Source organism: Hyperoodon ampullatus, assembly GCF_949752795.1.
Source record: "Hyperoodon ampullatus genome assembly, chromosome: 2".
Classification (NCBI taxonomy): domain Eukaryota; kingdom Metazoa; phylum Chordata; class Mammalia; order Artiodactyla; family Ziphiidae; genus Hyperoodon; species Hyperoodon ampullatus.
The window spans coordinates 101,335,782-101,355,331 of record NC_136915.1 but is presented as its reverse complement, the minus strand read 5'-3'; the positions used below and the strand labels follow the sequence as shown (position 1 = coordinate 101,355,331).

General features: G+C 37.5%; 1 protein-coding gene across 2 annotated transcripts in view; it reads right to left on the bottom strand.

The window, feature by feature from the left end:
• The window catches only part of MAGI3 (membrane associated guanylate kinase, WW and PDZ domain containing 3), a gene marked incomplete at its 5' end in the record, with an annotated part of 282,350 nt that overhangs the window by 57,144 nt on the left and 205,656 nt on the right, over positions 1-19,550 (bottom strand). For both annotated transcript variants that reach the window (XM_079724347.1, XM_079724348.1), the window contains 3 exons: positions 2,439-2,496; positions 14,999-15,078; positions 16,444-16,618. In XM_079724347.1, coding sequence (XP_079580473.1) covers positions 2,439-2,496; positions 14,999-15,078; positions 16,444-16,618 — 313 coding nt within the window. The remainder of the gene's footprint in view (positions 1-2,438; positions 2,497-14,998; positions 15,079-16,443; positions 16,619-19,550) is intronic.

Below are 19,550 nucleotides of genomic sequence, written 5' to 3'. Positions count from 1 at the left end.
TTAAACAAGGGTAGCAAACAAGCTTAATTAAATATATAATAAATAATTTGAAATTTCACCTGTATTAAAATTTTGCATATAAGAATTTTTTTTTTTTTTTTTTTTTTTTTTTTGCGGTATGTGGGCCTCTCACTGTTGTGGCCTCTCCCGTTGCGGAGCACAGGCTCCGGACACGCAGGCTCAATGGCCATGGCTCATGGGCCAAGCCGCTCCGCGGCATGTGGGATCCTCCCAGACCGGGGCACGAACCCGTGTCCCCTGCATCGGCAGGCGGACTCTCAACCACTGCGCCACCAGGGAAGCCCCTGCATATAAGAATTTTAAGAATTCACCTCAACAAACAAAATCATTATCCTTCACGAAGGGTTAAGATATTAAAAGCAGACATATTTTGACTTTGTCACCTGACTGCATCAAGGCAGTTAAAGTAATACGTTAAGACAACATTTCTAAATATATAAGCATTCTTATGTAAGGCCTGCCATTAAATTTTGGGAACAATTTTATTTTCAAAAATAAATTAATCCATTTCAGAATCTCATCTTCTAAAATAAATACTTACCAAAAAAAAAACCCTGCCATTGCAGTTGGTGTTACTACTATAAGGCTCCTGCCAAGAGCAATCATTGTGCCATCTGGTTTGACAAACTAAGGGAGCCAAAGAGTAGCCATTCAAGTTAACAGCTTTTTATCTCCATCAGTAAACTCACTGCAGATTACTATAGTCGAGATTCAAAGCCTAACTAATCTGGGAATCAAGCCACACTCCAGAGCTCAGCTGATTCCATACTAATGTGCATCTTGAGTACAGCCTGCTCTTTCTTAATCTAATAAATTACCCTCCTGTAAAATGAGCTCATCTGGGAGCAATCATACAAAATCACATTGCTGCCACTGCTGTTGCTTCTAATCAGGCTATTTCACATACCTCCATGACAGCTGAGAGCAGGTCACTTCAGGATTTGCCCTAAAGTTGCTTCAATATTAGTATATCCTTGCTTAAGGAGAACCCGATCATTTAGCCCAAGATTTTATAACAGGCAAATGTCTTTCACCTCTTGACCGTGTACTCAAATTCACTTGGAATGGATACTAAGAGAATGAGAATTATTATCTCAGAAATGTTCAGTAGTGTTAATGGCAAATAATAACTAACTGAAGCCCAATTTAAGTAGACTAACTCTTCGGGGGAAAAAATCTCACAATTCCTTTTCAGCCAGCCTTCAAATATTTCTTTGACTAGAAAAATGGTTGGTTTTTTTCTTCTAATTAAATATGCTTTAGAAAAAAAATAACAAAAGAACTGCTGTGAACCTTTCACATCACAGTATTAGAAAGATATGAAATAACACAATGGAAATAAAATTAACATAACCATTCAATGGAACCAAAATATTGACACTGTTAAGTTACATATCCAAGGGTCAAAATGACTCATTTTCTTAGGGTACAAGTTAGATTTTAAGAAATCATTCCAAAAATCCCTCTAACCACAGTGACTCAAGTAACAACCGACACACTAGGATAAAGACTAGCATTATAACAGGACTCAGAGCTACTTGCATTAGGGAAGGGGCACTGGTTTGTGCCAACAAGTGATGAAAAGTTAATTAGCAATCATAAAACTAGAAGATTCTCATGTTTGCTATTTTTCCAGGTAATAGTATTTTGCCTTTACTACCTTGGCAGTTGGTGCAGACTCCTAGTTCCCAGGTAAGTAGTAACCTCTCTGATGCAATTATTTGCCTGGTACTAGACGCCTGAGGTCAAAATTCTATCTATACCATCTGGAGAGAAAGCAATCCCAACGATCATAATAATGTAGCAATTAGATAAGTGAAGAAAAGGGAAAGAAAAATTAGATGTTGATGTTATCCTAATTTCTCTGGCTAACATAGGCAGGTGTTTGATCCTCTATTCCAACACAGATTTATGTTAAATTTAACCAAAACAGCTGTGTGAGAAGCAACTTTCACCCCCAAAAAGAATACTAAGTTTTCCTTAATTAACTCCTTGAAAGAGAGAACAGTTTTAATTATATACTTCAAAGGTTTGGATCATTATGATACCATGCCCTTAAAGTCCTTTCATTGCTTTCAGAACCATGCAAGTATAGTGTTGAAAGTGACCTTAATAGTTCACCTTATTTCAGTCTTCTATCTACTACTTCTCTCTTTAGAGGCCTCAGTAGTACTGATAACATCTCTAGCCATTACTCATCTGGGCAACTTCCCCCTGTCTCTCTATACTTACTTCAAAGCCAACTTCTAGGGAGTCTAGTCAGTGAAGTAAATGCCCACTGTCCCTATCTTCTCATTCCCCTAGTGGCAAAACCTGAAAGCTGGATTGCAGAAGCATAAAGTATTTCATTCACTCCCTAAAGTTGTGTAATGAAAGGAAAACATTTGGGAGAACATTAACTGAGGTAACAAACTTACTCAACATAGTAGGTCCCATACTGAGGGTCTTCAATTTTCTCCCAGCCATAAGGAAGTTCTGCAAATAAAAAAAAACAGAATTGAGTGAAATGCCAGTTTCAAAACCAACAAGAAAAGAATTTACAGAATGAATTTGTGTCTTTTATTTCATTACACTAATAACTGGGAGACAGACGGAAAGCTGAGGGCTCACTTTCAAACAACAAACACAGTTTGAGTAGTTTTTTCAATAGCTAGTGAGTATCTCAGCAAGTAATCAGAAGCACAGAAGAAAAGATGACATTAAACTCAAAGGTGTTTTTTCGAGGGGCTTCCCTGGTGGCGCAGTGGTTGAGAGTCCGCCTGCCGATGCAGGGAACACGGGTTCGTGCCCCGGTCCGGGAAGATCCCACATGCCGCGGAGCAGCTGGGCCCGTGAGCCATGGCCGCGGAGCCTGTGCTCCACAACGGGAAAGGCCATAACAGTGAGAGGCCCGCGTACCGCAAAAAAAAAAAGATGTTTATTCAAATCACAAGCCATAAAATGCTAATTATTTAAGAAATCACCTGGTATATTTCTTTCATTTAAAAAGCCTGATAACAATGACGTGAGACACACCCTGTAGTTCAATACAAGCAGCAGCTGCATGTTAAATTTTTCACTATTAGACAAATATTTGTCAATTATTTCTGTTATCACATTCTGACCCACTTCTCCCCCCAGGAAAGTCCAGCCTTGGATTTTTGCCATTTCAAGTGGGCAATCTAGATTTGCTTAAAATCTAAGAAAATACCTACTGTCCCTTGCAAGAGCTTGATCTAAGCATCTGAAGGAAAATTTATATAACTACACAGTGCCTTGCATAGAATCTATATTTATGTATGGTTACAAAGAAATACCTTACATAGGATTATTATGTGTTATTGCAAGTAAAGTGACCAATAAAATATAACCAGAAAAACTGAAAGTAGTTGAATTTCTGATAGTTAAAAAAAAAATCTGGTCTTTGCAACGTAAACTGGCCCTGTCAAGAAAGAATCCCCTTTCCCTCTCACTCTGTTTTCCAAGGTAAGGCTGAAGAATCATCTTATTAGTCAGACATGGATTAAGTTGGCAGGAGTGTTCCTACCAGGTGGTTTTTATTGCTATCAATTACGCATAGGAGCCCAGCAAGAAGGCATTTTTTTTTGCAGTACGCGAGCCTCTCACTGTTGTGGCCTCTCCCGTTGCGGAGCACAGGCTCCGGACGCGCAGGCTCAGCGGCCATGGCTCACGGGCCCAGCCACTCTGCGGCATGTGGGATCTTCCCGGACTGGGGCAAGAACCCGTGTCCCCTGCATCGGCAGGTGGACTCTCAACCACTGCACCACCAGGGAAGCCCAAGAAGGAATTTTTAAAAAACCTATAGTTGTACACTATGATGACCACCCTGACCACCCTTTTATTTTCAATTTCTTTTAGACTCTTTTTCTGCTATGCTGAAAAACATGTACACATGTGCACACACATACAAATGACATATGCTAGACAGCATACAGGCTTAGAAAATAACAAAGTACTTATTCATTTTATATCATTAAGCTGTAGTATATTGACTTTGTAAGTAAAAATTCCATTATAATGAACCTGATAAAACAATACAAACTGTTATGCTCTAATAAACAGTATTATTCCACATTCAGAACAAAAGGAGAGAATAATTGACTAGCCTCCTGATGAAAGGCTCTGAATCACCGCCACCCCTTTTCTCCAGCATATTTTTTCTGCCTATGTATATATATTAATTGGTGGTTTTGAAGCTTGGTGAGTTTTTGTGGTTTTCCTTTGAAGGACCTGGTTGAAATGTCTGAGGTGGAAAAGATGAGAATAGTTGAAAAGTAACTACTATATGAAACAGATCAAAACAACTGAAAAGAACTGGGATACACTTCAGTTCACTTTGAGCCTCCACAGCTAGGAAGCAAACAATCAATTAAGTAGGTACAACATTTTATGACCCATGTGAAGAAAAAAAGGACAAAGAGCATCTCTCATTATCCAGTTCTTCAGGGGTTAAGATGCAACCCACTGCAGTCACCCAGGACAGTTCATCCTGAAAGGAATTCAGGATGAAAATAAAACAAAACAGGATGAGGCACGCTGTGCTTTGGACAAAGGGGCCCCTGGATAATTAGATGCATATCACAGGAAGAATTTCAATGATCCCAGATCCTTGCATCTTCCCATATATAGAAAGTACTAAGACCATTAGCTTGAGATGTCTGTTCTTTGTGATTATCGGTCATCTTTTGCTAAGATGTATGCTTGACTGCAAGAATTTCCCAGCTAAAAACTCATGTATATCCTGGCTCCTCTCCTACCTCTTGGAGCAGTTCTCAGAGATCCTGAGTTGCTGTCTCCTGGGCTATGGGCCTCAGTAAGACCCTGAACAAAACTTAAACTCATAACTCTCATGTATGTTTTCCTTTAAGTCGACACTAAGCAACTGTTACATGCATATAACATGGATTATATCTGTTGGATTATATCTGTAAAAAAAATGCTCTATAATAATATTACCAAAGCATTATCATTGAGGATCTTTCATGAGAGAGCTATTTTTCTTTAATAGAAATTTTCTTGAAATAACATAGGAACTCAGTTGTGCTGTGTAAGGATGACTTCCGCAACTGCACCACAACTGGATTTATGCTTTTTTTAAAAAAATTATTTATTTATTTTTATTTATTTATTTTTGGTTGCATTGGGTCTGTTGCTGTGCATGGGCTTTCTCTAGTTGCGGTGAGCGGGGGCTACTCTTCGCTGCGGTGCGCGGGCTTCTCATTGTGGTGGCTTCTCTTGTTGCAGAGCATGGGCTCTAGGTGCACAGGCTTCAGTAGTTGTGGCTCACGGGCTCTAGAGCGCAGGCTCAGTAGTTGTGGCGCACGGGCTTAGTTGCTCTGTCGCATGTGGGATCTTCCCGGACCAGAGCTCGAACCCGTGTCCCCTGCATTGGCAGGTGGATTCTTAACCACTGCGCCACCAGGGAAGCCCTGGATTTATGCTTTGTCTTTGAGAATTTTGGAGAATTGAAGCAACTACAGAGATAGTTGAAACTTTCCATTTGCTAACTGAAAAATTCACTAATAAGGATGTATTAATGCCTAATAAAAATAAAACAGCAAAATAAATATATTTCATTGTTGACGTGGAAGTTGAGTCGGCATTTTAGCTAGTACTTAAAGAAATTAGCAACTAACAGATAAAGTATAGCCCTTTAGCTAGGTTTTTGCAGGGCAGATTCATGCAGATAAAGAAGTGGTTATTACTTGCCCACTTAAATAAAGGTAATAAAAGCAAGACTAATACCTAGCAATTTTATACACTATCTAGTGGGTCGATTCATTTACTGAATTTCTTCCCCTTTTCCTTCCCTTTTTCCCTTCCCTTCCTTCTCCTCCTCCTCTCTCCTTCTTTATGCAAAAATAAAAATTAGAAACAGTATAGTTCTTGACATCAAAGAGTTCATAGTCTATAAATGAAGACAGAAGAGAAAATTGATATAATGAAGGTAAACGCAAGCTTTTGGGGAGAGCAGAGGAATGACACCAATTGCTTGGTAAAGCAGCTATCAGAAAAGCCTTCTAAAAGAGGGTGATGTTTGAGCAGTCTTAAAGGATGAGTTGGGACTGGGGAGAGGGAGGCCATTCCATAGATCAAAGAGCACTGAGGTATTAAGAATGGCAGGCAATTTTCAGTAATTACAAATAATTTGATAGGGCTAGAGTGAAGGATGTATGCAAGGGGGCTTGTCTTATAAGCAAGCACCAAAACACATTTCTGGAGTGCCGGGTTAAGAAGTTTGGTCTTTATTTTGATAATGATGAAACTGACTAAGCTGGACTGAGACATGATTACATTTATATTTGGGAAAGATTATGGGCAGCAGTAACAAAGAATGAAATAGATGGAGTGGAGTGAGAATAAAAGCAGACAAACAAGAAAGTCATTAATAGCTTAGGTAAGAAATTATGAAGGTTGGAGCTAAGACACTGGTAGTGGGAATACAGAGAAAGAATGGATAATAGAGACAAGGAAGTCAAAGCAACAGAACTCAATGACTAACACTAAGACTGAAGGAGGAAGAGAGGGGAGGAAGCCAAGATGATCCCAAGGTTAATGGCTCTTCAGGCATGAAGATGACATATTATCAAATATTTACTGGATACCAATGATGAAAACAGCTGTGGGAAGAGGAAAGAGTTATTAATTTGGATTTAGAGGCATTTAGGAGACAGATAATATGGGAAAAGTGCCTAGCACCATTGGACACTTAAGAGATGGCAGGTTTTTTAAAGTCAGAATTGATAGAACTTGGTACTTTACTGCAATGAAGAAGATACGGTGAGGATAAAGTTGAGGATGATAGCCAGTTTAACGCTCATGGAACTGGGAGGATGTAATGTCATTTGGTGATGGCAGGAAGCTCAGGTATAGAGAATATTTAACTCAGTTTGGGAGGTGTTACATTTGAGCGGCTATGCAACATCCTTATAGAGATATCCAACAATCTCTTGGAAATATGAACCTGGTTCTCAAATGAGAAATGTAGGAAGATAAGGATTTGGGAGACATTGTAGTTAAAGCCATGGCAGTGGACAAGATTACCTAGATAAATTGTGAATAGAAAAAGATGGAGAATAGAAGCTAAAGGAGCATTTACAATTTAAGGAGCAGAGAGAGTGAGAATAGTCAGGGGGAATGATGTCAAAGAAGACAGAAGAGGAGAGCATGGTCAATGCTAACAAATGCTTTATAAAGCTGTAAGGACTCAAGATAAGGGCTAAAAAGAGTCCACTGAGTTTGGCAATCAGGCCAGAGGTTACTGGTAACCTTAAGAAAACCAGTTTAGCTAGAAAGGTAAGGGGCAAAGTTCACCATACTGTAGTATTAAAGAGTAAAATAAAAGGTGGAGCCCTTAAGAAGAGAGCCTTTTCTTTTTTTCTTTGTCTTCTTTTTGGAAACTTAGTTGTGAAAAACCTAGTGTGAGAACTGTGGAGGAGAAGTAGGGTCAAGAGAAAATGTGTTTATTTACTTTTGAGATAGGAAAGATCTAACCGTATTTTTCTGTGTTAGAAGCTAAAGCATTCCCCCCAAAAGCTGACTCAAAAGGCAAAACTATTTCTGGCATATCAAGCAGTTGATTGTTTCTAAAGCCCATGAATTTATCTTTCCTCTTCTCCAAATAGGATTTTTCTTATTTAAATATATGAATTACAATTGTTTTCTCATTGTGGAGCTCTATTCAGTTGATGATTTTCTTTTACCATTCTCTAAATTCTAAAAACGATATTGATGTTCAATACATTTTAGTAAAAATGTCTTTAGTAAAAAATTTAATCTTTCTTTCATCTTAAGAGAAAAGGAGTGGGTTGAGAGTAAAATGGATTCCTGATGTTGAATTTTTAAGATAAAACAATTTAACTAAATTTAACTAAAACAATTATTTTAAGTGGAAGATAAATATGTACATCGATTAAACCATCAGATATGGTATAAAAACACAGGTTCTGAATATCACAAGACTGGGGAGAAAAGGGCAAGTTTTAGAAACTGTGAGGTTTTTCTAGAAGATCTTAAATGTTCAGCAGAATGCAAACAATATCTTAAACTATAAAAACTGACATTTAAAATATTGTTATTACTATCCCCTTTTGAACATCTACTCTGTGCAAAGTGTTGTGGAAATTACCAATGTAAGTCAGATACAGTCTAGTCTGGAAATAGCCTATTGTGGGGCTATTTCTCCCCTATTGAGGGAGGAGACAAAATATACAGCAAAAGTGATAAAGGTTGGCCGAGCATAAAACAAATAGGTTGAAGGTTCCAAATTTTGGGGTCCCCATAGTGAAGTACAGGTGACGTTAGAAAGGCACACCCAGTAATGGGGGTGGGAGAGTAACTCTTAGATTAAAATGTTTTGAACATCCTTAAATCCTGAGTGCAATTTTGGTTGCTCTATCTTAAGAAAGATATAATTAAGATGACCATATAATGTATTCTACACTTTTGAGAGTAAAAGGGGACACTGTTATTAATTATGCTGGGACAGCAGGAATAAGCTGGATTAGTCCTTGGCCAACCAAGACATATGGTCACCCATAATGTAAAGAGCATTAGTGGAACACACTCATCCAGAGAAACATTTCCAGTTTCTCTGAGCCCCTTTACTTTGTTCTCCAAGGAAGAAAGAATGTCTTATCTGACTGGTGGGTTTTACAGAATGAATTCTACGTGCTTGGCTCAGGGCCTCTTGGGTTCTCTTGCTGTTCTGGATGCTAGCCTGCCTGCAGAGAGGGTGTAATCTGGTCTTTTCACCATGTCTGCCTTGTGGGAGGGGTCAAACAACTGAACACAGAGACCAGAGATTGAGTGCTTAAGTCTGCCTCCTGTAGGGGTAAAATATTAGTAAGTCCAATAGAGGTGCAGAGCTAAAGCTATGTTCACTCAGCAGATGGTATTCTAACCTCACCTCTGTTTCCTGTGTCTTATTTCTCTATTGACTCCTCACTAGTGAATGAAGACAGAATTCTTTTTTTTTTTTTACTTTTTTTTTTTTTTTTTTTGGCCATGAGGCATGTGGGATACTAGTTCCCCGACCAGGGATTTAACCCTCACCCTCTGCATTGGAAACGGAGTCCTAACCACTGGACCACCAAGAAAGTCCCAAGATAAAATTGTTATTTATTGCTTCCCTCAGAACCTTAAAGAGATTAAATATTATTTTCAAGAAGGATGACCAAAATAATCTGGAGCATAGAGTAGCTTCTTTCCTTCTTTCCCTCCTTCCTTCCTTACATCCAAATATTTAAGTCTCTACTGAAGGGATATATAGATAAGACAAAATCCTTGCTCCTATAGAGTGTAGGCACCTAGTAACAATGCAATGTAGTAGTAAGTGCTACAATAGAAATATCCATGTGGTACTGTTGCACACAGAGGAGAGAACACCTAATCCTGACCTGGAAGAGAATGACAGAGGAGGCTACAAAAAATTATACTTTACATCTGAGCTTAAAAGGATAAGTAGGTACGAGCTAGGTGGACACAGGGCAAAAGGCTGGTTCCTGGCAGAAGAAATGGGCCTGTGGCAAAGGCAAAGATAAAAATATGTCATACTTATGGCATGATAATACTTTGAGAGAGAAATATAGAATACAGTTCAATTACAAAAAATCTTCAATACTTCCCCATGGAGCCTCGACTTTATTCTGCTGACAGTAGGGAGCCATTAACTATAATGGCCATTAACCTGAGCAAGGGAGAGGTATGAAGGCAGTTATATTTTAGAAAGATTAATTGACAATGTAGCTAAAGTTTTTTGATCATATAGTCTTATCAGTAAAAAATCTGACAATGTACTTCCAAAAGATTTATATATATATATTCATAAACATATACATACTACTATACTAACATGTATTTACACAATAAAGCATACACAAAATAAAAGTTTAAAAAGGAGATGGGAGACCTCCCTAGAGGTCCAGTGATTAAGACTCCATGCTTCCAATGCAGTGGGCACGGGTTCCATTTCTAGTTGGGGAACTAAGATCCCACATGCTGTGGGGCATAGCCAAAATAAATAAATAAAAAATAAAAAGGAGATGAAGATTAAATAAGCAATTATCCCTAGTTTACCTCAATGTGGTTTAAAAAAGCTCACATGAGGTGTATGAGAAGTGTCAGCTCTGCCATTTTCTCACTGTTAGCTTGGGCTTGCATATTTGTATTATTATCTTCAATCAGCAGTGTCTTTGTAGAAATCCTTTTAAGCCACATTTTAATTTTGTGTGGATTAAAAACCATGTAACATAGTCTATAAATCCACTTAACTGTGCACACGTAACTGCAAAACTTTACAGGGCTCTTGGCAAGAGCAAGGGTGTCACCCATGTTCTTCCCTCAAGACACTCTGGGGAGTGTACATGATAATCTGACATATAGAATGAGGTAGAATGCCATTACCAATCTGTATATAAAATAGTAGAGGGCTTCCCTGGTGGTGCAGTGGTTGAGAGTCCACATGCCAATGCAGGGGATGCGGGTTCGTGCCCTGGTCCAGGAAGATCCCACATGCCGTGGAGCGGCTGGGCCCATGAGCCATGGCCGCTGAGCCTGCGCGTCCGGAGCCTGTGCTCCGCAACGGGAGAGGCCACAACAGTGAGAGGCCCGTGTACCGCAAAAAAAAAAAAAAAAAAATAGTAGAGAAACTTAATTTATTTTTTCCCAATAGAAATATTATGAAAAGTTCTGACATTTTCTTCCTGTACCTGAACAGATAGTTGGAACACCACCATTTTACAGACCACTGGCATAAAAGATATACTGGAAGAGAACTGTAGGAAAAAAAGACCAAGAAAAATCCAAGCATGTAGTAGTCAGAGGAAGGGAGAGGAAGATACAAAAAAAAAAGCATGAATAGATAGAGGCATAGGTAGCTATGTGAAAAAGCAAATAGAGCAAAATGTTCATTATAATACATGTATTCACTGAAAAATTCTTTCAGTTTTTCTATGTTGGAAAATTTTCATAATAATATATTGGCAAAATATAGAAAAAAGAAAGGGCAGCAGGGATTGGAAACTATATAGGGAATAGAGCAAACAGAGAGGAAGAAGCAAAAGTGACTCAAAGGATTTTGGCCCAGATGATTATGAGGGTGGTACCTATGACAGAAAGAGGAATGGGGTGACTATGGGGGAAAGATGCTAAATTCAGTTTTAAATATGTTTATCTGAAGTGCTAGTAGGGCAATCAAATGTAATGTGAAATACAGAAATAGCATTCAGAACAGAGGACAATACTAGAGGTTTAGATAAGGAGCCCAGCTACAGTAAATTGATAGTTAAGGTTATGAAAATAAATATTCTACAAGGGAAACAGGAAAAGGCAGAGAATTGAACTGAAACAATTAGTCGGGAGGAAAAGGAATGGAGCCTAGCAAAAGAGACATGCCCGAGAAGACTAATACCACATTCACAATCTTTAAAAAGTCCAATTCTATAGTATTACATATTCTAGTTTACCTTCACAATGGGTGACTTCACCATAAGAAACTTACTATGAAGAGCCTTATAGACAAGGGAAGTATAAAAAATCATTTAAAAAATTATTTCGAGATATAATTTACATTCAACAAAATGCACAGATCTTAAGTGCTCATTCAATGATTAAAATATTGATTTAAGTGCTTGTTCGAGTATAAAAAATGAGTTTTGGCAATTGCATGTGCCTATATAACCATCACCCCAAACAAGGTGGAGAATATATCCATCATTCCAGAGAATTATTTCAATTCACCATTCTCCCCTTCACCCCCATCATTTTCTGACTTCTATCAGCATAGATGAGTTTTCCTGGTTTTAGGCTTTAAATAATGGATAATTAAGTATCCATTCTTTTGTGTCTGGCTTCTTTCATACAACATGTTTCTGAGGCTCATCCATGTTGTTGAGTGTTATCAACAGCTTCTTCTTTTTATTGATGAGTAGTATTTCATTGTATGAATATACCACAACAGGAGAATGTTCATCCATTCTCCTGTTGATGAATATTTGGGATGTTTCCAGGTCGGAGCTATTATGAATAAGGCTGTCATGATCATTCAGGTAGTCTTCTGGGGAACATGTGTTTTCATTTCTCTTGACATAACACCTCATAGGTAACTGCCAACATTCCTCCAGAGTGTTCACATAATTTTATATCTCCACCAACAAGTAAAAGATCCAGTTGCTCTACAATCTCACCGATCTTTGGTATTGTCAGTGTATTTGACTTTAGCCCTTTTAGGGGGTGTGAATGACATCTCACTGTCAAGGTGCTTAATGATAAGCACCTTTTTACGCTTTTTAAAAAATTGAGGTATAGTTGATGTACACACCTTTTCATGTTCTTAATTGGCTATTCTTTATCTTCTTTTGTGAAATGTCTGTTCAAGTTCTTTGGCCATTTTATTTTATTTTTATTTATTTATTTTTGACTGCATGGGGTCTTCATTGCTGTGTGTGGGCTTTCTCTAGTTGCGGTGAGCGGGGTCTACTCTTCGTTGTGGTGCGTGGGCTTCTCATGGCAGTGGCTTCTCTTGTTGCAGAGCACAGGCTCTAGGCGCGCGGGCTAAAGTAGTTGTGGCATGCGGGCTCAGTAGTTGTGGCTCACAGGCTCTAGAGCGCAGGCTCAGTAGTTGTGGTGCCTGGGCTTAGTTGCTCCACGGCATGTGGGATATTCCTGGACCAGGGCTCAAACCCGTGTCCCCTGCATTGGCAGGTGGATTCTTAACCACTGCGTCACCAGGGAAGTCCTCTTTGGCCATTTTAAAAAGCAACTTTATTGAGGTATAATTTACATATCACATAAAATTGTTCTGCTTGAAAAAATGTACAATTCATTGATTTTTAATAATTTACTGAGTTGTGCAACCATCACCACAATCCAGTTTTGGGAAATTTCCATCACCCCAATAAGATCCCTTGTGCTGTTTACAATTAATCTCTATTCCCTTCCTTAGCACTGGGCAACCACTAATCTACTTTGGCTCTATAGATTTGCCTGTTCTGGACATTTCGTATGAATGAAATCATGCAATACTTGATCTTCTGTGTCAAGTTTCTTTCACTTGGCATAACATTTTTTGAGGTTCATTTGTATTGTAGTATGTATAGTATTTCATTTCTTTTTACTGCTGAACAATATTCCATTGTATGATTATACCACATTTTATTTATCCATTCATTGTTTGATGGACATCTAAGTTGTTTCCACTTTTTAGCTATTATGAATAGTGCTACTATGAATATTTATGTTCAAGTGTTTGTGTGGACAGGTTTTCATTCCTCTTGGGTAGATATCTAGGAGTGGAAGTGCTAGGTGATATGGTAAATTTATATTTAACCTTTTAAGAAACTGCCAAACTGCTTTTCAAAGCAGTTGTACTATTTTACATTCTGCCCAGCAATATACAAGGGTTACTGTTTTTCTCCATCTTTGCTAATCTCAAAATCATGAAGATATTCTCCTAAATTTTCTTCCAAAAGCTTTAGGGTTCTAGCTTTGAGCCATCTCAAATTATTTTTTGTACATGGAGTAAGGATATAGTTGAAGTTCATTTCTCTTTATGAATATCCAATTGTTCCAGCACCATTTGTTAGAGACTTTCCTCCCCTCACTGAACTGACTTGGCACCTTGTCTGCAAATTAAGTGATCACATATGTGTGCATCTATTTCTGGATTCTCTTATGCTGTTCCACTGATCCATGTTCTAGCCTATGTATACAAGACACTCTTGATTACTGTAGCTTTATAGTACGTCTTCAAATCTGGTAGCCTAAGTCCTTTATCTTTGTCCTTTTTAAAGTCTGTTTGACTAACTAGAGTCTTTGTACAGTATTTCCATGTATATTTTAGAATCAGTTTGTCAGTTTGTTAAAAACAGACTTCTGGAATTTTGATTGGGATTGTATTGAATCTAGATATCAATTTAGGAAGAATGAACATCATTAACAATATGTGTTATCCTATCTACATAGTATATTAATGAACACAGTATATCTCTTCAATTATTTTAGGTCTTGATTAATTTATTTCAGTGATGTTTTGTAGTTTTTAGTGTAGAGGACTTGCACATCTTTCAGTAGATTTGCTCCAAGGTATCTTTTTTTAAATACCATTACAAATAAATTTTAAATATTTCATTTTCCAATTGTTTATTCCTAGAAAAATTCTATCATGCTGAACAAAATATGTATCAATTCTGCTTAAATTTTTTTCATAGACTGGAATTCAATCTATAGGAGGACTATCTGACTTTCATTCTAATCCATTGTTTTTTTTTTTTTAACCAAGGTAAATAATTTCTGATGAGTCATACAAAATCAATGCAAATTTTATTCATCTACACTCTATATTCAAGAAGGCACAGCAAACATTTTGGTTGGGGTAAATTCTATACTTATTTGTAAGACTATACCATTAAATAGAACCTATAACATACAAGACAGACAAGCATTATTATCTAATGATTCTCAGAGAGATAATTTTTCTACCAAGCAGTAAAAATTGTGTGTGGGTGAGAGGTATATTAAAGACTTTCACTGAGTTTCTATTGCCGCTGTAAATGGCAAAGGATTATAAATACTGGCATATCTATCCTAGTGATACTAAATTAAATATATTTTTGAGATTAGCAGGCATGATGAGGCTACCCTGTGGTTGAGAATGCACCTAACTTATTAAACTATTTATTTAGAATTTTAAAAGTTTGTTTTAAAACAAAGTTAAAAAAATGGCAAATTCATTTTTATTAAGGTTTTTTTAAAAAGGATTTAATTGTATACTTCTCAAAAAAAGAGAAATAAAGACTCTCACAAAATTAGATGCAATGACATAATGACCAGAATCAGCTGATTATGATATCCACCCACTCCTTATGTGCTTATGCACATTATGGTTTGTTTAGGATTTTGAAAAACTTATTATCTAAGCAAGAAGAGCAAGAAGGGATAAAGAGAATAAGTATGGTATAAAAGGTCTCTGAATCTCTACCTCCATCTTCACAGTCTTCAGGGGCTTTGGCTTTCTTACAAAGACGAGGATCCAACCAGGTGGTTGTCTTGGTATTGTGGCTGTTGAACAAAGATTTCAATTAGAAACAGTAAAATAAAGAGGGAGAAAAGTATTTCAAAAGCAAAGATGAAAAGTGAATAAAAGGTATATGATGTTTGAACATTTATCTCCTACAGGCTTCATTTGTATACCTCTGATTCAATAGTCCTGTTGTTCTCAGTCTATTACTTCAAAACTGCCACAGAGGAAAGGTAATGCTAGAGGCACTAATTTGAGAATGAAGACTCTAAAGAAGGGATAAAATGTTAAGTGCATAATAACAGATGCTTATCTAAGCAGTCAAAAATGTTTCAGAGGGTGGGCACATGGCCTCATACTGTGCATTATCTTAGCCAAAAAAGCTGCCCTGAAAACCCTGTTTACTTGCTGGCTGAATTCCTTCCTCTCTCCCTCCAAAAACACTATATTTCTTAGGTGCCTGTGATGTGTGGGCATTGTGCTGAGGACCGAGAATATAGAGATGAACAAACAATCAGATAGAGTCTCTGCCCTCACTGGGACTCTTTAAAAATAAAAGAGTTAAATAAAATAAAAAGTTTTAAAGTGTCTGTTTCTGGGACTTCTCTGGTGGTCCAGTGGTTAAGACTCCGCGTTCCCAATGCAGTGGGCCCGGGTTCGATCCCTAGTCAGGGAACTAGATCCTGCATGCCGCAACTAAGAGCCCACGTGCCGCAACTAAGAGCCAGAGCAGGTCAGACCCAGGTCACCATGCAGTAAATACTAATGCTAAAACAAAGCCATCACACTGCTGAGTAGACAGTGTTATAGTTTAAGTATCTGAAATATGAGGATCTTAAAGAAAGAAAAATCCTGGAAGAAAATATATACGAAGGCAATAAAATATAAATTAAAGTTATTATCGAAGCAGTGGGAGAATAACAATGTGATCAAAGGATCTTTTTTCTTGGTGTTTCCAATTTGAGATTAATTCACTAATCTCTACATTGATCTCTAGGTCTGAAAATATTTAGCTCAGTTAATAAATATGGCCCCCTTCCAAATGATGGTAATTTGTGAAATGCTCATTAAGTTGGACACTCTACCTGAAAGGTTAAAAAAAAAAAAAAAAGGCAAAGCAAAATATCCTTTATTCCTTGCATTTTTCATTATTAGTGATAAATCTGTTTTTAATCCTCCTGTTTTTTATAAAACCAGACATCAAATACACTATTCCTTTATCCAAATCAAATAAAAATGAAATATCCAGGGAAACAATCAGATTAAGAATCAATTGTAACTTGTACGAAAAATATTTTTAAAGAAAGAAAAAAGAAATGCAAGGCTTGTGAAATGATGTTAAGAAAATTTAAAGGCAAGTCTCACAGTGGCAGGGCACATTAGAAAAGATACAGACATGTGCTTACTCAATGAAGTAGATCATCCCCGTATCAGTGTAGGCCATTTCCCAGTTTTTGGGGAGTGGTTCCAGATTCTCGTCTCTCATCAAATAATTTCTAAAGTCCATGGAACTATTTGTTTGGTTGTAACTTGGGACAGTCTTTATCCAATCACACGACTCAGAATGTCTCTCTCTGTTTTCTGCTATTCCAACAGAACAGCATGAAAAGTAGGTAAAGTTACATTCTCTTCAAACAGCCTTAATTCTAACAAAATGCCAAATATATATTGCAAATTTCCTTGTCTACTATGTCCACATTCTGCTATAACTTTTGAAAAAACAAATAAACACACTGATTTTCTTTTCATTTGCTAAGTGACATTAACCCTGTACAGCACCTCTGATTCTAGTCAGGGAAAGAAGCAAAAAAACAATAGAATCAATTCTGTATATACTAAATACAGATCAATCAATATTATACTAAAACAACAGCCACAGCAGCACCTATACAGTCCTTTTATGTGCCAGGCTCTATTTTCAGCATTTTACATATATATTAACTCATAATTCTCACAGCAACCCTGTGAGGATATATTATTACTATTGCCATTTTATAGAAGAGGAAACTAAGGCCCAGAAAGGTTAATAAGTTAATTTAGTCAAGGTTACACAGCTAATAAACAGCAAAGCTAGGATTTGAATTTTAAGGGTCCATGTTCTTAACTGCTTTATCAAGCTGCCTTGTACACATTTAACATAGGCCTTTAAAATAATACTAATTTAAAAAAATTAAACTCAATAGACTTACTGTTGTTAAATATAATTCTCTGTTGGTAATATTAAAATCCTTTTAGAGTTCCAAAGTCCACAATGTAGGTAAGAATACTAAAATTTGGTAACTCTCTAGGGAGTTCACAATTCATGCACTTAAAAGTTGTTTCTAGAACTTAAAAGATAATATAACTGTAATAACTCCAAACTTTGGGCAATGCTTCAGTATCAGAGACTCTTAGAAGAGGCCTTAGATATCATTATATGTTATTCTTTATAGTATTTCCACTCCAACCATCCTTTATCCAACCAAGTTCTATAATCCACTAATCCTACTACTTACTGCCTTTCACTGTTCCTCACCCCCATCCATGCCCTAGCCATGTCCTCACTGCCCTACTTACCCAACTTAAATTCCATGATCAACCACTATAATCACTCCCTTGTAAATACTCCTGATTCCTTTTTCCCTACTTTACTTCACCACACTTGACTGGCTGAACTATAATTCTGCTTAAATCTTACTCTCCACATACTCCTCGCCAGTATATGTAGCTGAACGCAGGTGATAGTAACTACTTCACTTTTAACTCATGATCAGTAGCCTCAAGAGGGCATTTAATGATGTATGACAATCATAGGGCATTTCTTTAGTCCATTCGCTCTGACTCTCCTAGATAACGATTTCATACCTTCCTTCTCCTTAAATCTTCTCCTACTTCTGCCTTATCCCTAATCTCATTTGACGACCTTGTTTCCTATATCACTGAGAAAACAGAAGCAAACAGAACTTCCACAAATTCCCACCATTATATCTACATAGCAACTGTGCCCATTTTACTCTACCTTCTGTTACAGTGGAAGAACTGTGTTTCTAAGCAGATATCTCCATCCCCTCTTGCCTACAGCAATTCCCTCTCTCTCTCTCACCACCAATCTTTCTTACCTAGTAGATCACATCCATCCTGTTTGTTTTTTTTTTTTAACAAAATGCAACCAAAAACCCAAAGAACAAACAGAAGATCCTAAATAAACCCTCAAGTTTGGTCTTAGGGTTTTACATATACCAACGACACAGGAGACCATAAATGACATAACTAACATAGCAAGGGTAGCAGTATATGGTGCACAGGGTCCCAAGATAACCCTGCCTAAACCCCCTGTGGATATCCTAACAGGTACTGTGGCCACACATTGTTACAATAAAATATCATCTTCCTCTCACCCATTGGTTCATAGCTGTAATCAGACCCCTTATCCAAAATGTGCCTCAGAGGACTTTCTTTAGGGATAGTTGAAACTTTCACCATTTTTAAAGATAGAAATTCAAGACAAACAAGTTATTTCTCCATTCTTTAAAAGGAAATTAAACAATTCTCTTTCCCCTCTAGCAACCCCATCCCATTTCTCTCCTTTTTACACCAAACCTCCTTGAAAGAGTTTATACTTGCTACCTCCACTTCCACTCTTCCATTTGCCACTGGAACTCATTCCAACAAGGCTTTTGATCTCTCATCAATAAAACTGTTCTTACCAAGATCACCAGTCATCTCCACATAGCTACATCCAATGATCAATTCTCAGTGTCCATCTTACTTGAGCTATCAGTAGCATCTGACATGATGGATCTCTCTTTCTTGAAACACTCTCTTCCCCTGGCGGCCAGGACACTACACTCTCCTGGTGCTCCTACCTCTCTGGCTCTTCTCTGTCTCCCTGATCTCCATATATTAGAGTGCCTTCTCAAGATTCAGTGCTTGGATCTTTTCTCTTTCTACACTCACTCTCTTGGTGATCTCACTGTGTCACTGCTATACAAGCTATATGCTGATGGTGTCCAAATATGGATTTTCAAACCAGAACACAGACTTTTAAATCCAACTTCAAGCACATTTCCATTTGGGTGTCTAATGAACATCTCAAACTTAAATATCCCAACCACAGCTCCCATTCCCAACCCAAACTGACTCCTTTTACCTGTCTCATCTCAATACATGCAACTCCATTCTTGCAGATACTCAAGTTAAAACCCTTGGAGTGACCTCTGACTCTGCTCTCTCATACCTTATATCCAGTCTGTTGGCAAATGTTATTGGCTCAGGCCACTTCTTACCTCTCATGCCTTCACTGGGTCTAAGCCACCATTTTTCACTTAAATGACTGCAATAACCTCCTAACTGGTACCCCTGTTTACGTCCATGCCCTCCTACTGCCTTTTCTCAATACAGTAGCCAGAATGAGCCTGTTAAGTTAAAAGCTGTTTTATCATGGTACTCTTCTACTTAAATCCATATAATTGTTTCTCATCTCAGAATAAAAAGCAAAGTTCTTCCAATGACCTATAAGATCCTATTATAATAT